The 22,410-nt window shown below is 41.6% G+C and overlaps 1 protein-coding gene across 1 annotated transcript; it reads right to left on the minus strand.

Moving 5' to 3' along the window:
• Positions 1–4,473: 4,473 nt before the first annotated feature.
• Positions 4,474–13,322, minus strand: LOC102811255 (splicing factor, proline- and glutamine-rich-like). The gene is given in 11 exon segments (XM_006867519.1): positions 4,474–4,953; positions 7,325–7,446; positions 7,526–7,574; positions 8,396–8,513; positions 8,860–8,944; positions 9,038–9,234; positions 10,190–10,285; positions 10,381–10,682; positions 11,570–11,758; positions 12,416–12,684; positions 12,687–13,322. Coding segments are annotated over 11 exon segments (2,112 nt in total). The 5' UTR covers positions 13,234–13,322; the 3' UTR covers positions 4,474–4,815.
• Positions 13,323–22,410: the final 9,088 nt, after the last annotated feature.

The raw sequence follows: 22,410 nt of genomic DNA on the forward strand, positions 1-22,410 counted from the left end.
CCCCATTAAGGTTATAAAAGTCCAAAACTAGTCACACGCATCTCTTTACTAGGGAAAAGTAAGGCTATTAGGCATGATTTGTATTTGCAACCTTGCAGGAAGAGCACCCATTGCATTTCTGTCATCGTTCAGAAAGCACCGGTTCCAAGGGCCTAACAGTACGAAAATGCATTCTGGCATCACACCTCTGAACTCCAGACTGTTCTCATTAAAAAAATCATTAATTTTGGTTTGAAACAAGACTATGAAATACGATGCAAGCACCTCGGTATAGCATTATTATTGAAAGAAAAACCCACTTATTCCCAGCTGTTTGAATGAGTGCTTTGAAAAATAACAATTCACTGACCTAACAGTCACAAATTTTTAACTACATGCAAAAATTTCTTAGTCACAGGGTTCTCATTCTAAAATGTAGAAGCCTAGTCATCTTGAAGCACAATAAAAAGCAAATCAACCCCCCACCCTGATCCAATGATGCTCCTGGAGTCCGTATTATTATACCAAGTATGTTCTCTGAACATTGTTGCTGACTCAAATCTGTGCTTTTATGTCTAAACACCCAAATCACGGCAGCAAGTTGCTGGCCACCGATTTAAGAGTATGCCACAGGAAGCCCCATCAGAGCTCTAAGCCAATTTCGTGAGTCACTTATTGAACATTATGTTGGACCTGCATTATGTCAGAAGAGCTAAGCTATTCACCATTTCGTCTTTTATGAGGAGTCTAAAGTTGTTTGTTGGAGTGAACTACACATATACAAGTAGAAATCTATCCCCACCTTGTGAATGAATTGCCAAAGAGCAAGCTATTTTTTCTTGATACAATAGAAGAAAATTCTCAGTCATGAAGAGTTTTCACCGGCATTTATACAAAGTAAATAAATTTTTCAGTTACAGAGCAGCAGAAAGTAGTATACATGAAGCTGTTTTCTCATGCATGCTACCTAAGAACCAGTTCAGAGACCACAGTTAAGTTGAATTGAGGTCTGGAACAAGAGTTGATGAAAAGCTTATTAAAACCATATGCTTCCTTATTAATAAAAAGAAAATGCTTTTCAAGACTCATGTTTTCTTTTAAGTAAACACTCTTGAGTTATGACATCACATCCCTAAAGCTAAGGGAATAAAATCAAAGGCTACTCTGAACATTTGCAGCCATCCTACAGAATACGACGAAGTCTTACCATTGGGAAACAATTCCCAATGTATTCAACTGTAGGCAAGTCAATGTGCCACACCACTTTCCCCCAGGTTTAGAGTACAGATACATTTAGACAAGTCACAAAGCTTTAACTATTCACATTAGCTTCCCATCTAAGCCCAAGTAAGTAATAATATAGGTGATAGTCCCATGGAGCCCATTTAAAAAAAAAAAAAACTACATAATTCACTCAACCTACAGAATAATTACCAAGATTGCATATTGAATTCACTAATAGTGCTGACCTACAGGCAGGTCAGTTTGCTACAGAGACTAATCATCACATTTTTTTAAGTCCATGTCAAGACACTAAAAGCACTCTATTTCCTAAGTATGGTTTGGTTCCCTCTCCCCACACCGCTGCTGTGTTTGTTATCTTCAGTTACAATGCAACTACAGAAAACCACACAACTGAGTCAGATACACACCAAAAGAATTGTTTGTACTTTTTATGCAACAGCACTGAACTCCGCCTGCCAAATTACAGCTCTAACCCCAAACCCACACTGTTTTGATATAAACTAGCTTTACCATACAAGTGTTAGGTGCTGCACTGTATTTTCATTGTCAGAAGTGTGATGTCAGAATGCCCACGGAATAAAAGTACATAGCAAGTCACCAAGTTAGATTATATTGCTTGTTACCTACCTGTATGCAGTCGGCAATGAGAATCGTGGAGCAAGCAGGAATACTACATCCGGGTCCTAATGTCCATTGCCATTTGCGGTACTACGTTCCTCACAGTTACGCACTGCAGAAATGCTGGCTAAATGCAGTTATGTAGCAGGCCACTACTTTAATAGTGCATAATTGCAGTCCAAGAGCACCAGAAAACATTCTGCCACAACTTGGTGGCTTGCTCAAGAGAAGCCAAGTACCTAAATTTTAATCTGCCATAATATGCCACTTATAAAAATTGCAGAGGCGTAACATTACAAATTTCTCAAATTGTAGTTTATATTAGTGCTATAATAGACCTATAGAGTGGTGGGGTTTATAGTACTTCCTAATTTTCCAAGCAAAGATTATCATTTTTCTAAACAATGTGAGCCAATGGTTTAAACTTATTGGATATCTATTAAACACACTGGGGTCTTAAAGAATGCAGTTTTTAAAGATTGGGAAGAATGTAAGTTTAAAAACAACCAGGTTCCTCTTAAAAACAAAATTATGAGAGAAAGTGGAAAAGAGGAAATAGGGGGGAGGGGGGGGCAAGGTGGTTTCTTTAAATGAGAAAAATGGCTAAGATACTTCAAAAACTACCATCTTTTCCCACCCCAAACTTCATTATCAGTTTTATGATGATTTAAATTCACATTAGGCTAAAAATGATCCTATGTAAGACTTGTTTTGTTACAAGTCTGAGTAGCTTACAACCCTTGGTACACTGATGTTTCAGTGATGAAAAGTCCAATGTCAGTTGAAACTAAGCAACTATTTGCTAAACAGTGTTTAGCAATTCTACAGCCCACAGTAAGGTTATCAAAAGCCACAACTTTCAGAAGATTATCCATTAGCATCCTCCACTAACTCTTCAAAGGTATAGAACTATGGGTCTGTGTCAGCATCCCTTATAAAGAAAGGCATGTAATCTGAAAAATAAACTGAAACATTAATTTTATAGGCAGATTTTCCCATTTCACCACCAGCCCCCACCCACACATTCAAGTTCACCCTCTGTGGGTGTCCCAGGAACACCTCTTATTTTTTTTGTCATGAGTAGAGCCCCTACTATACAATGTATCCAAGTTATAACAGACTCCCTTTACAAAACGAAGACCCTTTTATCTGTACAGACCAAGCTCATGAGTACCACCAATTAATGACTTGGGACAAAACTTTCTACTTACTGATATCATTATGGTACAACTACCCATTTCCAAGTGTCTTTCTTGGTGAATAGAAATGAGATTCTCTCCCTCAATTAGCACACCATATACTGTCAGTCACAACCAGAATTTCGTGACATGTCTTTATAACTCCACTAATGTTTTGCTTTTCATTATTCTGTTTTCTATTCAGTAAATGCTCAATTGTTTCAACAAAAGGGTTCCCCCTTTGTACTCAGGCACATTACTAAACTTTAGCATTTTAATAAACGTTTGATTTAGAATTTTTTTTGCCAATTTGCATCAAGAACGGAAGTGAAAGGAAGGAAGATAAATTCCATAGAGGAGTTCTGAAATGTAGAAATTTGAATGGAAACTTAACTAAGAACAAAGCCAAACCATTCATTACTTTTCCTAGTATTAGGAAGTCATTTCTTACACTGGGAAATCAGGCTCCCATTGTACTAACAAAACAACAGTAAAGCATCTAACTTAATAACATGAAGTCAAAATATATTCTAATGAAAGGAAATTCAATGAGGTTGACCATGAACTGGCATATCATTGAAATAACCCCAAAGCTTTATAGTGGGGCTGAAGCGGGTATTTGTACTGTGTAGCATGAGCAAGTCTCCAGATTTAGTGCTACATCAAAAGAAAATGAAAAAGAAACAGGCCAACAAATTTACATTAAGATTGGTTATTGGCAAACCTATTTGTTATTTCCAGTCACCACTAGCTATTAGAAAGAGAACCAACAGATTTTTATAGTCCTACAGATTTTGTCCATCAGAAGTAGCACAGGAGATGTAAAAGTTACAGAGTACAAATGTTTTGCTAGTACTGCTTTATGGTTACTACATCGTCCTTATTTTCATGTTGACTTTTTCAGACTAAACCCCATCAGTTAGTTTATAAATCACTTAAAAGTAATACATGAAAAGGCTTCATGTTTAATAGTCTTTAATTCAAATGTAAAAGTTCAATACAAGCCATTTGTAGGGCTTGGGACTTGTTCTTTTAAAGCCAAGAATGGGGAAATGCAACAGTATGATCTACTTCTTCAGAAAAAAAAAAAACTTTCAAGGAAAAGATAGATCATAAGGCCATAAAAGAATCATTTAGCCAAATCCACTTTTTCCCAGCAATGGTTCTAACACCCATTCCATAATCTTAATACACATAACTGAATGAAGGCTTACAGTTCAGACCATTTAAAAATACTTAGCACCGGCTTGCTTCCTATGCCAAACAAATCAAATCGTGAAACATTGCTTTCAAAATGCATTCTTTTTAAACAGGGGATAGTTATTTGTAGAAAGCAATACTTAGCCTCCAAATAAATTTCCCAGAAATGGTATACACCATTCAAAGGCCTAGTCTCTCATGCTTTCAAAGTGGAAAACCTACTCTAATGTGCATATAAGCATGAATGGCAAAGTTGAAGATCAGAATTATAACTATTTTTTCTATTTATTTGAAGCACAGTAAAAAAAAATTGGTACACTTTGGAAATTCAGCGGCACAAGGTACACTGCCATTAACTTGAGGGGACATTATACATTTAAAAAAAAAAAAAAAAAAAAGGAAAAAAATTCTCCTGTTTTAAACACTGCATTACATAATTTTACCTGCCTAAACAGACCATTTACAAATATTAGGTCAATAAACTGCTAACATCCATAAAAAGGTAGCTTTCTTACTAAAATGCAAGAATTTAAAAGGTTGGTTATCTAAACAAGAAAAGACAAAACAAACTGGAATGAAAGCCTAGATATCACATCTAAAATCGGGGTTTCTTGTTTGGGCCTTCATAATCTTCTCTCCCTCTACCATATCCTGATGGAGTTCCAGGCCCCATTCCTCTAGGACCCTGTCCACCCACAGACCCCGAACTTCCTTGCCCAAAGCGCTCAGTACGCTATTGGAACAGTAATAACAGTTCATTATATGTAGTTGATGTCCATGTGTGTTAAGTAAATATTTTAGAAGGTTCCGTAGTCAACGTTCGTCGATACAATCACCAATGAGTCGATCCACAGGTACCGGGAACATAGAAAGGAAAAAAGGGTAATTTGAAAATTAGTTTACGATAAATACATGCCTTGTGGTATGTTCCCACTTGAGCCATTCTCATACACCTGTTTCAAAGAACAGATCTTCCCTGTAGTGCTAAAAAATTTAAGAATTAGTGCAGATGTGAAAACCCATTCCAAAATGAGTTCTAAGTAATTTCACATCAGATTAACTCACTGAAAAGCTTGCAAAACTTCTCACTTTAAAGTCTGAACAGAAAATTTAATTTCCAAGTAAGCCTAACAAGCCCAACCAGAAAAATTCAATTCACTCAATGAAGTGACAAAGACCTACTCACCAGTTAGTGGCATGTGCTGCATAAGAAACCTTGTGCTTTTCAAGATCTTAAGACACATCTGCTAAGGTGCAGAAAATCTTAAAAGGTTGAAAGTTTTAATAAAATGCTACCAGACTACAAAAAGAAAAGGCATAAAAGACTAACAGATTTAGTCACTTAACCGGCACAGTAACTGGATTAAAAAACTTTGCCATAGTCTCACAGGTTTACCACCTTCAAAGCCATCACTATACAGCCATGACATTATGACCCACAGTACTATTCTGTACTGCAGCAAAATGACTGAACATACACTATAGCCCACCCTCAGAACAGTCCGACTTCTCCTCCTTTGATCCATTGACAACCCTGACATGATTCCATATTTTGAGTTATCACCCAAACAACCTAACACTAAGCTTACATGACTGCAGTGAAGCAGTAACTTCATTATTCCATTTAGTTACTTCTAGACTTACATCAGAAATGTATGTTCCCAAACAGAAGAATCCTAACAAGTAAACACACAACAGCCTAAACTGTCTTTCAAATTCCAATTAAAATAGATCAGCTACTAAGAGCATTAACTCCAAAAGGGGGGGGGGGGGGGGGAAGGGGACCAAGGCTTAACCATTCCTATGTACAATTTCAATGTTTACCATACAGAATACCAGCGCTACCTGAAAAGCTTATAAGCCTCAACCCTTTAACCTGCTCCCACCCACCCCCCACAAAAACACTAGGAAAACTTTAAGATTTTTAGCGCATTATGCTCTAAAAGTTAAAATAAAAAATTTGGGAATTTTATGGTTACTATTACTACAGCTTGAACTCAGGAGCTATCTGTAACGTGGAACGCAGAACCTTAACAGTGTTAACATGTCAGATTAGGTTTTATAAATTTGCTATGTATCTACATTCTACCTTTTAGGAAGTTTATAAAAACCATGTTACCCACATTTTAAAAATTAAATTTGTAGAAAGGTAATAGCATTACATTTTACTCAACTAGCTATTACAGTTTTAACTTTAATACCTAAGTACATTTTAACTAGGGTTAAGGCCCCTTATGGAACCCTAAGGTTCCTAATTTTTATGAGTTAGAGCTACATACAGAAGCTCTTCTTCTTTGCCAAACGTTGAGAGAGGAACTAGTCAGATTCAACTCAGCTGTGAAAATGCATTCTTCTAAAACCCATCTCTAAAGTAAAAACCTACAGTTCTTGTAAGAATTTGTAAAACCCTAACGCAGCCACTCAGATCAATCCACTTTACTGTTCTAAAGCATCCTTGACAGGCTATCTGTATAGCTAAAACATGATAGCATCAAGAGAGATCAGATCAAATGCACACAAATAGTATGCTTAAAATTCTAGATTTTTTGCTACCCTGTAGCAAAATAGAGATGTCAGTTTTATAGTAAAAGGTGTACCTATACAAAGGTCCACTTAAGTGGGAAACGACGAGTCAAAAAACTAAATAATTCCCTTTCCATGGGTAGAAGCCACAAATACAGGTCAAGTCCTGCACATCACTAAAACATGCCTCAAGCTACAAACTACAAGTGTGATTCATACGTATGGCAAATACCTGATTAAAGAATGGCACATTGCCATTTCGTTATTTCTCACTCAGATGTATAATACATTTTAGGATTTAGATTTGCCATGCACTAGAATTCAAATGTGCATTGATGGAAAACACCTAAACCTTATTGCCAAAGTCAGCTTACAAACACGTATTGACTCTTCACTGGCAACCGTATCTGTTTAGGTTACCAAACACGGAGTTCTACATGCCAAAGTAGTCCTCAACATTATGATTTGCATGAGAGGGGAGCTAAAAGAAATCCACAATCACCTACTTTAAAAAAAATCAAACAAGTAAGTCATGAAAATGAAAATTTTCCTTTGTACTAATGTCCTACAGGATACATTACCATGTCACTTCCCATCATGGAACCACTCATGGTTGCTGGTGGAACTCCAGGATTGGCTTCATAACCTATGCCACCACCACCACCTAGAGGTGGAAATTTCTGGCCTCCTGAACCATAAGGATCTAGGAAATAAAAACATCAGTTAAATTAAACAAAAAACCTGCTATCTAATGAAATTACTAAGTTAATTGTTATGCTTACCTCCCATGTTCATTGCTCCTCCACCACCCATTCTCATGTCTCTTTCTCTCTGGGGAGAAAAAAAAAAGCATTCTGAGTACAAAGAAACAAAAACTGAAAAAACAAAACCACTGCGAAGTGCAGCCTGATGTGGGTCTGTAATTAAAGTACTGGGACTGCTCAAGGGTTGCTATGAGTGGGAACCAACTAAATAGCACTTTGTTCACTGGGCAATTTGTTTTCATTGCCCTGGTGTCGAGCTTTGTAGTGTAAGCACAAGGTCAGCAGTTCAAGCCCACCAGAGCCACTCATCAGAAACTCTGTACTTGGTCGCTAAAAGTTGGATCTGACTCACTGGCACTGAACAACGAAGTACTTTTAAGACCTAAAAGGCCTAAAGGCCTCAAAGTCACTTCCTAATCATTGAAATCTTTTAGCCCATCTGGGGATAAAACTTGTTTGTTAAGTGTTGGCGAATCAGTTCCGACCCATAGCAACCCTGTACAAGGTTTCTAAGGAGCAGCCGGTAAGCTTGAACCGCCGACCTTGTGGCTCAAACCAATTTTGCAGTCCAGTGCATTAATCAAGAGCGTCACACCAGGACTCCAGGCATGAAACTTAGGGCAAAGCAAAAATAACACAATTAAAAAAAAAAAGATAGCAGGGTATGTTCTTTTAAGTTACGTGTCGAACATCGAGTTGATTTTGACTCACAGCAATCCTTCCTGTATGAGTAGAATTGCCCCAGAGGGTTGCCTAGCAATCATTAGAAGTAGGAGCTACTGGGAGATTCAAACAACCAACCTTTCAGTTAGCAGCTGAGCACTTAACTATTGTGCCACCATGGATCCTTACAAGTTGTAGAGATAAACTACTGGTCAGATAACTTACTGGATCCATGTAACCCATCCGGCTGTAACTTTCCTCTCTTTGGCGTCTCATTTGTTCTTCCATCTCACGTTGACGAATCATCATTTCTTCCTCCCTTCTACGTCGTTCTTCCTCTTGCCTGAAAATATTAAATCATCACAACTAACCCAAAATGTTATCTACACATTGTTAAATTCAATTTGACTATGTTAGTAAAATATCTTAACTTTAGAACTAAAAACAAAACAAAACAAAAACCCCAAGCAACTCTAGGGTCAGAGTGCTGTAAAGCATTCTGACAAAAGAAAAAAGTTGCATTAGTGAAAACTTTTTGTATTTCATTCTGGATGTTAAAAACCAACATTAACATATTAAACCTCTGCACTCCACCTGACTCACTTGCAAAATTGACTACAACTTTCCCCCTAAATGTCTAGAAAATAAGTACTAGTGCAGCAGCAAAAGCTCAATAAACAAAATTTCACCTTAATTGCATTTCTTTGCGTTTCTGCATTTCTTGATTGTGAAGTTCCTCCATGCGTCTTAATTCTTCTTGACGTCTCATCAGATCTGAATATTGAAGAGTATTGTTTTAAAATCACCTTAATACCATTCCAATGCATTCAAAAAAGCAAAAGAGAGCTGAATTCAGAGAACCTTTACCTTGGCGCAAAAGATTGGCCTGATGCTCATGATAGGCATCTTCCATTTCACTTTCTAATTTGTCCTTTGCATCTTTCATGTTTTTCTCAACTTGTTCCCTCTGTTGTTTTTCCATTTCATCCAAGGACTTCCAGCGCTGGGAATATTCATACTCAAATGTTGCATGCTGGGCAAAACGAGGAGGGGTCTCTCTTTCCCTGACAATGCACGTAATTTAAATATAATTTATGGATATACATAAAAATACTATCAAATTCTCAATACACAGGTCCTTTACTGGCCTTTCACTTGTAATGAGAAACAAAATGCAAAGATAATGTTGGCTGGTTCACATACAGAATCTTCAAAGTAAAAAAACAAAACAAACTGGTCACATTCAGCAATAGAACACGGGCACTGAAGACAAATCTTAGCTTCCTCCCCCGGCCCCCTAAAATCTTCCTCTAGTCAAATTCCTTACAAGGCATATTTCTTTTCACTCTTAAATGAGGACATCTACATTTCATACAATTGTTCAGGACAAAACAATTGATTACCCATGAAATGCAAATCAAAACATCTATCATTTATCTTATCCCAATATTGATAAAAGTTAAGAACATAAAACAAATGCTGATAAGGCTATGGAGAGACTGGGATACTGGTACATCCACCGTATAAAGCTGTATGGCACATTGTCAAACACTGGGAATAGAAGTACTGTTGTTGCCATCAAGACTCATAATGACCCTGTATAGGGTTTCCTAGGAGTGGCTGGTTCAAACTTTGCACCAGCGCATTAACCCACAGCACCACATACAGTATGACCCAGTAATCCCTCTACTTGGTACATAAACTTAAATGAGTGCCACGACTCGAATAGATATATATGAACACCCATGTTAATTGCAGCACCACTCACAATAGCAAAAAGATGCCCTCAATGAAGAATGGATAAACTTTCATATATACACACATGAATCCTATGAAACACTGAATTACGAAAAAGTTGTGGAACACCTCATAGCACAAAAGAACCCCAGAGGACATGATGCTTAATCACAAAAGAACAAATACTGAATGAGACCACTATTGCAAAAACTTTAGAAATCCTTTTTAAAAAGTTTATGTAATAGAAAAATTACTGTTTATCATAAAGTTTAACAATCTTACTTTTGATACATGGGGTTCTTCTGTGCAAGTTTTTCAGGAAGACCATCTTCATCATCTAACTGCTCAAGTGGTTCCACAATAACTGGACGAGGAGTTCTAATAGTAACAAACATAGTTCCAAAGTTTTACCACCACTTTCTCATACAAGTTAACCAAAAAAGTTATTAAAATTTAAGCACAAGGTGGCTTACGTTGTAAGTAAAAAAACGCCTTCACTGCATCTTTCAAATGCTTTTCTTGCTGCTGGTTTAGAAGCGAATTCAACAATGCCTTTCCCTGTAGATCTTCCACGATCATCCACAATCACAACAGCTCGTTCAATGGGACCAAACTGACTAAATGCTTCTTCCAACAGTTCATTGGAAACGTAAGGTGAAAGATTACGAACTGAAAGGGCAGCAGCATGTGTGGCAAAGCGAACTCGAAGCTGTCTACCTCTCATGGGGGTATCATCAAGTTCCGCTTTGGCAATTTCAGCCAAAGCTCTAGATTCCTGAAAATATGAGAAACATTAATGATACTGACCTAAGAATTGGGCTAATGCTCATTCTGAAATTGCCACAAACGTTAACACCAAGACCACTCAGAATAGACAGGTGGCTAAACACCTTACCCACCCATCCCATTTTTTGTTAGTTGACATCAAGGTGACTATAACCCATGTTTTGCTGTTAAGTGCCATCAAGCCGGGTTCCGACCCATAGCCACCCTGTAAGAGGATTTCCAGGGAGCAACTGGTGAGCTTGAACCGCCGACCTTGCAGCTCATACAGCTTTACAGGCTTGTGCATTAACCCATAGTACCACGCCAGGACTCCCATGGCTAGGTACCAGTAATTATGTCCTATGCAGTAGTTCCATCTTTTCTCTAAGAAAAACGGAAAATTTAAACACCACTAAATCTTCAGTATGTTTGTAGCAGCCACAAAAAGTGCTAATTAAAAAAAGACTGGTTTACAGTTCAGAAAGAGACTGGAGGAACCTGAAACTATGGGCCTCAACACCACCCATTCAGGTCTGTAAAAAAACTCATCCTCGTCACCCAATTTTCAGCCAGTTATTGTTGTTAAGTGCCATCGAGTCAGTTCCAACCCATAATGACCCTGTAGAGGGTTTTCGAGGAGTGACACTGCAGTTCAAACGACTTTACAGTCCAGCGCATTAACCCACAGCACCACACCAGGACTCTGGATGTTGTTAAGTGCCATCCAGTGAGTTCCGACCCATAGCGCACAACACTAGCAAGTTAGACTCACCAAGGAAAGGTCAATCATTGAATATCATAAAGATAACATCTTCCCAAGGCTAGCTTGAGAAGGAATAGGAAGGTGAGTGACCCGCGCATAACTTGTTAATTCTACATAAAAGCAATTGCACTCACAAGTTTAATAAATCCGAATCCTTTGCCTTTGTTGATAAATACTTCTCCCGGTTCTCCGTACTTTGCAAACAGTCTTTTGAATTCATCCTCTGTGATATCAGCAGGTAGATTCCCAACAAACAGCCGACAGCGCTGTGTGTACGTTTTCTCTCCAGGCCTCCTCAAGAGAGACAGGTTGGCTTTAAACCCCTAAAGCAAAAAGGAATTTTCAGACACCAGTGAGCACGGCAACTGAAAAATCTCAATTTCAGTCTCAAAAAACGGAATGTGATACCAGTCGAGTTCTTTTCTGCTCCGCTTAAGGTAAAAATCAAGGTTTTACTATCTTTCCCAAGACTTCCAACGCAATCATCCCAACAAAGAAACCTGAATCCTTCAGAAACCCCATCCAACAGCATCGTCACTCATTCTTGCCACGACTCCCTGACAAATCTCAATCGCAGAAAATAGCGAAATAGTTAAGAAACGCAATGTGCAAAGCCACGTTATCACTGACAAGCCGTACTAAAGCAGAGAACCCCGGAACTCCCCAAACGTACATTCCACGCTCTGCATTAGCTCTGTTTCTACGATCGCCTAGTCTTAAACCGAGCCCATGAGGGGGTTTTTCCTTGGGAAAAACCGCTCTTCCTCATCGTCCCCCTCTATTAAACTAAGAAAATGGCGGCGCTGGCGGCCCATCCCGGCCAGACTAGCGGACCTACGCTCGGCAGCCGGCCCCGCCCCCGCCAACGACGCGCGCAGGCGCCCTGCCGGCCTCCGACAAAATGGAGTCCGAGAGGGGAAAGAGGAGTGGGTAGCCGCCATCTTAGGGAAGCCGACACGTTGCTACAGGAAGACACTCACCTCCGAATCGGATATCTTCTCCTCACTGCGGCCGCCGGGCCCACCGGGCGGGGGCCCCTGGTGGTGCTGTTGGTGGTATGGGATGTGGTGCTGCCGACCCCCGCGGGGCTCTCCGTCGCCGCGATGCGGTGGTTTGGGGTGGCCACCGGGACCACCTAGGCCTGGTCCGCCCCCGGGCTTCGGCCCGCCTGGCATTTTGCCGCCTTTGGGGCCGCCAGGTCCCGGGCCCTGCTTAGGCCCAGGTCCCAGGACCCCAGCGGGTGGGGGCGCGGGCCCCCGGCCTGAGGGGGAGTGGTCGGGACCCCACCGCTCGGCGGCGTGGGTGGAGGCGCCCCGGGCGGGGCCGAAGCGACCGCCGGCGGTGGAGTCGGGGTGGGACCTGGTCCTGAAGGGCCCCCAGAATTCGGAGGAGTGGCGGGAGGAGCGGTCCCGGAGGCAGTTGGGGCGCTGCCTACTCCCGGAGACGGGCCGGGACCCTGAGGAACGACCGGCTTAGAAGAGTCCTGGGGTGGCGGCGGCGGCTGATGTGGTTGTTGGTGCGGCTGCTGATGCGGCGGAGGCGGCGGCTGCTGTGGCGGAGGCTGCTGCGATGGGGCCTGCTGCTGCTGCTGCTGTTGCTGTACTTGATGCGGAGGAGGTGGCGGAATCGGTGGCTTGGGGCCGCCTGGGCCAGGACCCATGGGTCCGCGGTTCTGATTGAGGCCCATGCCAGGCGGCGGGGAGCGGAAGTCGTGGAGGCCGCCGCGGCCGCCACCTTCTCCGCGACGGTGAAAGCCGCCTCCGCCACCGCCACGACTTCGGAACCGATCCCGAGACATGTCTGTGATCAAGGGGCGGTCGAGGCAGAAGCGAAGAAGACGCTCAGGGAACGTGGAGGCCACCTTGCTTCGCACAAAATGGCGGATGACACAGACGACGCGCCGCCTTTGTCCTCGTCTTATATAGTCCAACTGACGTGACTCCCCGCCCCCTTGTCGATCGATAGCCCCAGTAGCCAATAGCAAGTACGATAGTTGATGACTCAAGTGACGAGCTGCTAATCTTTTTTTATTGGCTCCCGGTGAGGGGCGGGAAGCATAGAGTGGCTGAGCTTTCCAGTTAGCCAATGAGCGGGAAAGGAGTTGGCTGTAGGCCACTGATTTGCTGGGAGAAATTTGAATGGTACTGCCAGGCCAATTTTCCTGTGAAAGCAAAGAGCCTGGGCAGGTTATCCTTGCTCTGAAAGAACAGATGTTCTCACAACCAGCATATACCAGCACATACTTGGTATCTATACTTCTTCTTTTTTTTTTTTAATTTCACTTCATAAATAAAGCATAAATTGTGGTGCCTACGATTGGCAGTTCAAATCCTCCGGCCCTTCTCCAAAACCCTGTGTCGAGTCGCCCTGAGTCACCCTGAGTCAAAATCGACTCCACGACACTTGGTATCAACTATCCACCTTACCTTGTACTGGGTTAATGGAATTGTAAAAAGAAGATCATAACGATTTCAAACATACACACACAATCTTAATGTTCTCATTTTGGAACCTTATAGGCTTATGGAAGGGACTCTGGTAGCGTTATAGTTACCAGTAGGGCTGTTAACCTCAAGGACAGCAGTTCGAAACTACCAGGGGTTCTGCCAGAGAAAGATGAGGCTTTCTGCTCCCATAAAGATTTACAGCCTCGGAAACCCTATACAGGGTCGCTATGAGTCGCATAGCCGCCACCACCACCATAGATTTGTTGTAGCAGTATAAACTTAACAGTAGGCTTAACTGGGTGTACTCAGTTCAAAAAGCAAACAGCTCTTGATTAAGAAAATATGTTGCGACTCATAGGGACACTAGAGTTTCCAACAAGTAGCTGGTGAGTTTGAAGTGCCAACCTTGCAGTTGAACCCACCTTGCAGTTTAGTGGTTATACTGCAGTGCCACACCAGGACTCTACTTATACATTGTTGTTGTTGAGTGCTGTCGAGTCAGTTCTGATCCATAGCGACCCTGGACAGGGTTTCCGAGGAGCAGCTGGTGAGTTTGAACCGCCGACCTTGAAGTTCAAACAGCTTTGCAGTCTGGCGCATTAACCCACAGTACCACAGCAGGACTCCCACTTATACATATTGACTAATAATTTGAAACCATTAATCACAGGAGGAATATAGCATTTTTACCATTTTACTTAATCTTATCAACACATTTTGAACATGTTATCCCTAAAAATTGTTACTTCCGTTGCCATTGAGTAGACCTCTGATTCATGGGGCACCATGCTCTATCCTAAGTGATCTTCATAATCTTGTGCAGATCTGACGTTTTGATTCATATGATTGATTTTCATCCCTGATTTTTGTAAGGTCACTGGACCATTCTTCCCACTTTCTTATTTTGAAGCTTTGCTGAAACCTTGTGGAGGTTGTGCATGATGTGTATTGCAAAGAATCAAACCTTGCTCTCCCATGAAGAAGGTAAGAATTCTACCCTAAACAACCTACTTAAAAATTGTTGTTGTGTGTTGGCGTCTGTCATTGTCTACTGGGCAGGGCGCCCGATTTTGCGAAATCAAATAAAGCAAACCTTACTCTCGCTAAAATGAGTACAGATTGGATTACTTGAGTGTATGTCAGTATAGACAATGTTTCTCACAAATTTGGAGGCCCTTCCAGAATTTTCTGCCTGCTTGGAGTGGCAGCCCTGGTGGAAACCGCCACAGACTTGATTGCCTCCAAGTGAGAGCCAGAAAGAGACCCAAGACTGTTCAAAGGTAATCAGAATTAGCTAGAGAGACTTGGAGGACTGAGAAGAGAGTAACCGCTGCGACCAGGCAGTCTGTGTATAGACCAGGGCAGGAAAATTGGACTGTAAGTATTACCCTGGTAGTCAGGCATTTTCGGGGGTCGTCATTGTGTATCTGAGATGCATCTTGAATGGGAAATGGGTGCGGAGTCCCAATCTGGTTAGAGAAGGATAAAGTGAAATCTCGGGGTCGTATACAAGAAATCTCCATGAGTACCCAAACATGGTGAAATTTTGGAAGGTTGAGTATGCAAGGGAACTCAGACACCAAGACTGAAAGAAAATGGGGAACAGAATTCTAGGCCTAGGGAAGAAGGGAGCAGGAGAGACTCCCACAAACATTCCTCCTGTCAGTCCTTTGGAGAGAATGTTGAGGGCTTGGGGGGACAATCCCTAACCCGGGAAAAAGATAAAAATATTGTTGTTTTATTTGGCCAAAAGAACCAATCCATTCACCATCTATGTTCTGGCCTCAATTCGGTTTTATTGGGGACTGGGTCTGCCAGGTCCTAGTGCTTCTCAGAAGGAGATAGCCTATGGTCTTTGTTGGTTAGTAGGGGGAACGGAATCAGTTCAGAAGATGTTCTCCCTTAAAAGACGGAGACCTAGACAAAAAGATTGAAGTCATAAACTGTTGAGAAGCTCAGAAAGTTTTTGTAAGGAGAGAGGAGGAAAAACAGAGGCAGAAGGCCAGAATCATGGTATCTACTATGAATAAAATAGTAAATAAGTGGCTAGAACAATACCACCTTCTCAAGAGAAGTGGAACAGTGATTACAGGGTTAGGCCTCTTCAGAGGAAAGGGAGGAGAGGACTGGGCCAGGTCTCCAAGCCCACCAGCAGATGAGTGTTATGGGAAGACAGACCATTTCAAAATAGAATGTCCAGAGATAAAGAAGCAAAGGAAAAACGATTCCCATCATGAAACTAGAAATTAGTTTTTGAATCTTTTGCAACAGTACTTGATTATAAATTTGGGTTAGGATTATAGAGGGTGAGGGGTGGATGAAGGTAAATATGAGACTTCTGACTGAAGAGGAGAAAGGAAAAATTGACTTGCGGATATGGTTTACAGAAGACAATAGGGGAGAGCTGGAAATTCCATCCTTGGGAGTGGAACTAAAAAGAAAACTGGAGAAGGTGGTCCATAGAAGTAAATACCTTATCCCTGTAGGAGGGAGAAAGAGTCTGCAGCCAGTAATAAAGGGCCTAGTGATTATTTTTTGTTTGGTATGGTAGTTTTCAAATATACACAGACTATTTGCACATTCAAGGTGAAACTTAAATGTGAAGTTGGGCACTGAAAAGTTGTTTTGTTCTATTTTAATATCTTTGATATTCTTTCTGCAGTAAAATGGTATAAATTAATCCATTTAAATGGTGGTTAAGCATTTGTTTGGCTGGTGTAATAGTACTTTTCAACATTGTACTTTACTCAAGGTTTTATTTGTGTGTGGGGGTTTTTTTTTTAATATTATTAATGTTTCATATCTGGGAACATAATACTGTTTTAAAAGATATTTGGTGTACCAATATTTTTTTATGTTAAAATTTGGGCCTCCCTGTATGTATGTAGTTCGTCTTAAGAGGAGGAAAAGGATACTGTGCTATAGATATGAGTATTGATAGTTTCAGTTCATTTGGCAAGGTTATAATGTTTAATTGACATTCCTGATTGAGAAGCTTTTAAATAAAGTACTGTATTCATACAGGAGCTCTGATAGCATAGTGGTTACGAATCAGGCTGCTATCCTCAGGGTCAGCAGTTCAAAACTACCAGCTGTTCCGCGGGAGAAAGATGAGGCTTTCTGCTCCCTTAAAGATTTATAGCCTCGGAAACCCTGTACAGGGTCACTATGAGTCAGAACCAACTCCACGGCACATAACAACAACAACATTCATGCATTAAGATGATAGAGCCAATAATAATTTTTTTAGTTTGAGGAAATGGACAGAGTGTAGTAGAATATGTTATCCCTGAATATCTTCATGTTAATCCTCTCAATTTTTGAAACTGAAGGGTCAAATGGCTTTAAGTGCTAAAGGGGCACCATGCCATAGGCTCCTGTGCCTGGGATTCCTGAGAAACTACATGCTGGGCCTTTCTGCTTTGCTAACCTTCAGGACTCTTGGTCCAAACCCATTCCTTCAAATTCACCGTTCATTACTTCCGACCAGGAGACTTGGTGCTGATCTAGACCTGAAAAGAGAGTGGACTCCAGCTGGAATGGGAGGGCCTTACCAGGTGTGGTTGACCAATGAGACAGCTGTTCAGACAGTGGAAAAGGAGTGTAAAGGGACTGGTGAAGGTGAAGAGGGACACTTCCTAAGGGAAAAGTAGTTACTGGTGGGAAGCAGATCCCTTGCCCAGGGAGCTCTTCAAAGTAACGTTGACAAGAGTCTGAGAGGCTGCCTTGCTGTACTACTGCCAGATGTCATGGTTTTCCCTGGCCCCTCTTGCTTTTGGGGGTCTAAAGAATGAGTCCCACCAAGTCGCCACTTCTCAGTAGACCTGGTAGAATTGGGGGCATAGATTAAATCAAAGTGAGAGTACACTTCAAAGAGAGAAGTAGGTCTGTCTCCCAAGTGGAGAAGACCCTTTGGGATTGAGGTGCACTGGGGCTTATAAAGGTATGGAGTCCTTTCCTCTTAAGATTGGGCTAATACGTATTGATTAGGAGGAGTGGTATGTTGAATATTTATCAATTTTTAATACAGGGGTGCAGGCTTATTTGAAATGGAATGCTTTCTTCGTGGGTTGTGTACCTGTGGCCAACTGCTTCTATTAGGGTTTCAGGTCTTGATGTCTTTGTCTTTTGTCTCCAGGCTGTTCTTTTCAGTGTTTCTATTCTTGTTGGACTAGAGATGCCATTCCCCCTTCCTTAATCCCTGCTTAGTAGGAGGGGACTCAGGGTAAAGGGGTCGATATGAAACCAGAGTAAGAGGGGCCCATGGGTTCTAACCTGTCCCTGACAAGATGGGGTGGATTTGGAAGCTAATATGGCTAAAATGTATCATTACCATGGGGGAGGTGCAAAGGGCTTTTGCCTAGGACCAGCCAGTAATGTTGATAGTAGATGTAACTATGGCATCTTTCCCTCAAACCTTCAAATTAGGTGTTTGCCAAGTTTTATTCTGTGAGAAATTGGAGGATCCAGTGCTTATCTCAATTATCGGGAGCCAAGAGTAGTAATCCAGGTCTATGGAATGGGTGCCCACATCCCTAGATGGGACCCTGTGTATTCCAATTCATCACTTCTCTGACTTCAGCGCCAAACCCAGGCCTTTTTCCCCCTAAGGACATCTTTTAATATACCCTGAAAGAGTAGAAGTGATTGAGGTAAAAGACCTAAGACAAACATTAGAAGAAGTAGAAACAGAATATAGGAGTGTGAACACTTGGGTAAAATGGATTAAAAGTCATTGTCATGTTTGTGCAGCTAATAAACCACAGGCGCAAGTAATTCCTTTTTCCCTACGTTGGGCTTTGGACACGTACTGCAGGTTGGCTCTGTACTGAGACAAGGATGCTTGGAGAAATGAAACTTGTAAGGAGCTCTGGTAGTATAATTGTTACGAATCGGGCTGCGAACCTCAAGGTCAGCAGTTGGAAACTACCAGCTGTTCCGCAGGAGAAAGATGAGGCATTCTGCTCCCGTAAAGATTTACAACCTCGGAAACTCTGTACAGGGTCCCTTCCACGACACATAACAACAACAACAACAAGGGCTTGTCAAAGACAATTTCTTCATTCTCTATAGGGATGATGAACTACTCTTCTTGTCTTTAAACGCAGGGGCAGAGTTCACAGTGTCTGTAGGAGAATTGACAACTTACACCCAAATCCAAAATGTCACTGGTGAACCTAGTAGTGTCCTATTTGGCCCTCAGAGCAGTGTGCAAAACGGACTGTCCGAGATTTGCTGCCGTCTGATTGGACTAGGACGTGCACATTGGTACAGCTGGCAATTCCCTTCACCCTAGTGTTCCACAAGAAACCTGAGCAACATGAGAAATCTGGAGCCCAGAGATCTCTCCCTGCATATATTGATCCATAGGTTCATAAATGACACCAGAGATGCCCTACAAGTGTTAGCTAGCCAGTTATGCCACTAGCCAGATGGCTTGGGAAAACAGAAGGACACTAGACATGATGCTAGCTGAAAAGGGAGGTGTACGTGTAATATTGGGAGCTAAGTGTGGTATCCCTAACACCACAGCTCCTGAGGGAACTATCACAAAGGTCCTGCCAGAATTAAGCATCCTAGCTAATAAATGGGCTGAAAACGCTGGAATTAACTGACTGGTTAGAGGGCTGGTTTAGAAAGTGGAAAAATATAGCCGCCTCAGTCTTCACTTTTCTCATATTAGTAGTTGAAGTTTAAACAGATATTAGATGTTCTGTCACGCCCTGAGTTTGAAGACTAGTGCAAATTTGGAGGAAGTCAGCATTTGGCGCTGTGAGTGGGATTCATTGCAATGGCTCCAGGCCTAAAAAAAAATTGTTTTTAAGGTTTTGTGGAAGAAACAACAAAGAAGAATGGGATAAAATGTTTCAGCTGAAAGGAGAGCAGCTCCTAAGGCTAGGGCTAACTGGAATCCACCTGGTCAGAGGCCCAAGGCCATATGCATGCCAATGGGCATAGTCCAGGGTGGAGGGAACTTAAGTGCTTTAAAAGGTTAATGTGTTTGATTACCTTATGGATATTGGAGTCTCCTGCTTATTATTGAAAAATATGTAATAGGAATATTGGGAATGATGATTATGGAAGGTTGTAAGCTGGCCTTTGGCCTACACTTGATTGGATTCATTAGAACTTTAAGGTGGTATCTTGAGCCAGAACCAACCGGAGTTGAGATATTTGCATTTGAAAAGATATGCATACCCACCCAGAAATGTTGAAGATTTGGGAGTTTTTTAAAAAAAGGCAGATAGTTTGGCATTTTGAGTTTCAGAGGCTTCTAGGCAAGGAAACTTGTCCCATCAAGAAAATGCCTTTTAAGTACTGAAAGTTGGAGGGGAGCATCCAGCAATATGTTTGCTGATGCACCACTGAACAGTGAGATGAAATAAGAGGGAAAGCTGATTGTTTTGAAGTACAGGGAGGTGTGTGTGAACTCCCAAGCTTGCAGCTGGTACTCATTTGACCTAGTTTGGATGGCTAGGGTTGTTGAGCTGACTAAAACCTCACCAGATGGATATGAAGATGTTTAATACTATGAGAAAGTATCAGCTGCTACAATTTGATGGACTGGACTTTTGCTTATGGATGCAGTTCCTAAAAATTCCAATCAGAATGAAAGTCGCTTCAAATTGAGGAGCATGTGTGTCTTCTCAGTGTACTGGATTGGTAGTATGGGCAATGTAGACATGACTATTCTTGAGGAGCGCCTCTTTCTCCCACAGAACAGCTGGTAGTTTCGAACTGCTAACCTTGCAGTTCACAGCCTGATTCACAACCAGTACGCTACCAGAGCTCCTTATACAGGGATGCTATGAGTCAGAACCGACTCCAGAGCACATAACAACAACAACATTCTGGTATGGCATTGTGGGTTAATGCACTGGACTGCAAAGCTGTTTGAACTGCAAGGTTGGAGGTTCAAGTTCACCAGCTGCTCCTTGGAAACCATATACAGGGTCGGAGTCAACTCAACTGCACTTGATGACAACAATTGCTATAAATGACCAACATGACACATTTTCATGGGTGTGCTTGGTTTTAGAATAAGGGGTCATGGGAAAATCCCCACTGACTAGTTTTCCAGATGTGTCTGGTGAAAGGGGGTATGGAATAATGCCGATGAGATTGTATTATTTCAATTGTAGTATTAGTTGTGATGGTCAGAACTGTAATTGTAGAAGATATGTAACTAAAAGGAGGGACGAAGTTTGGCCATCCTGGCCTCCAAGGAGCATTCTGGCTGCATTTCTTCCAAAATGGATCTATTGGTTCTTTTGGCAGCCCATGGCACTTTCAATATTCTTCTCCAGCAGCATAACTCAAAAGTATCAATTCTTCTACCATCTTCCTTATTCACTGTCCAGCTTTCACTTCTCTAGGGGGAGGGAAAATGGGATGTGCCATAGAATTGTATATGGAGAACTGGAACTGGAGGAGGGGATTTTGGAGGCACAAGAATAAAAACCATTTGTGGAGGGCCATGTGGCACATTTGCCCCTGTCTAAGGGACTGGGTGCCTGATTTTGTAAAATCACTTAAAGAAACCCTCACTCTCGCTAAAATGAGTACAGATTGGATTACTTGAGCGTTTGTCAGTATAGACAATGTTTCTCATAGCATGATGTGTTTTGCAAGGAATCAAACTTTGCTCTCCCACGTGGAAGGTAAGAATTCTACCACTAAATAACCTACTTAAAAATTATTATGTGTTGTGTTGGTGTGCCATAAAGTCAGTTCCAACTCATTGCAATGCTATATAGGGTTTCCAAGGCTGTAAATCTTTACTGGAGCAGAGCACCTGTTGGACTTGAACTGCTGACCTTGTGGTTAGTAGCCCACCTTGTAATCACTACACTACCAGTGTTCCTACTTAAAAATTACAATGTTAAAATACTTATCTGGAACCATCCTTTTTACTTCAAAATGCTTTTTACTTAGACATCATCCTTTTTACTTCAAAATCTTCAGCATCTTTGAAGCCCACTAGCTCATTGTGTTATTTTAGACTTCTACTTCTGTTTATTCATATGGATATCCCAGTTGGTAAGTTCCTCAGCCTCTTCACCTCAATAATCCTTTACTTCACTCCATCCACACCAGCCGCCTCTCCTCCAACTGTGAGGCCTATATTTGTTATTGCCAGTGACCACATTCTATTTCTGTTTCAACTATCTCACTCATCACCACGTTTTGGCCCATTGTTCTTTGACTTTATCAAACCTTCCACACCATTCAGTTTATTATCCTTCATAACTTGTCTGTCTCAGTTTAGATACTGTGGTGATGAGAATTACTTTGTATGGCTCTTGTTGTTGTTTGTTGTTGTTGTCAGGTTGGAACCGACTCATAGCGACCCCATGCACAGCAGAACGAAACAATGTCCAATCCTGGGCCAACCTCACTACAACTGCCACACTTGAGTCCATCAATAATGCCACCTGGCCAATCCATCTCGTTAGGGGTCTTCCTCTTTTTCTCTGACCCTCCACCTTACCCAGCATGACATCCTTCTCCAGTGACTGTTTCCTCCC

The sequence above is a fragment of the Chrysochloris asiatica genome, unplaced genomic scaffold, assembly GCF_000296735.1.
Source record: "Chrysochloris asiatica unplaced genomic scaffold, ChrAsi1.0 scaffold00106, whole genome shotgun sequence".
Lineage (NCBI taxonomy): Eukaryota > Metazoa > Chordata > Mammalia > Afrosoricida > Chrysochloridae > Chrysochloris > Chrysochloris asiatica.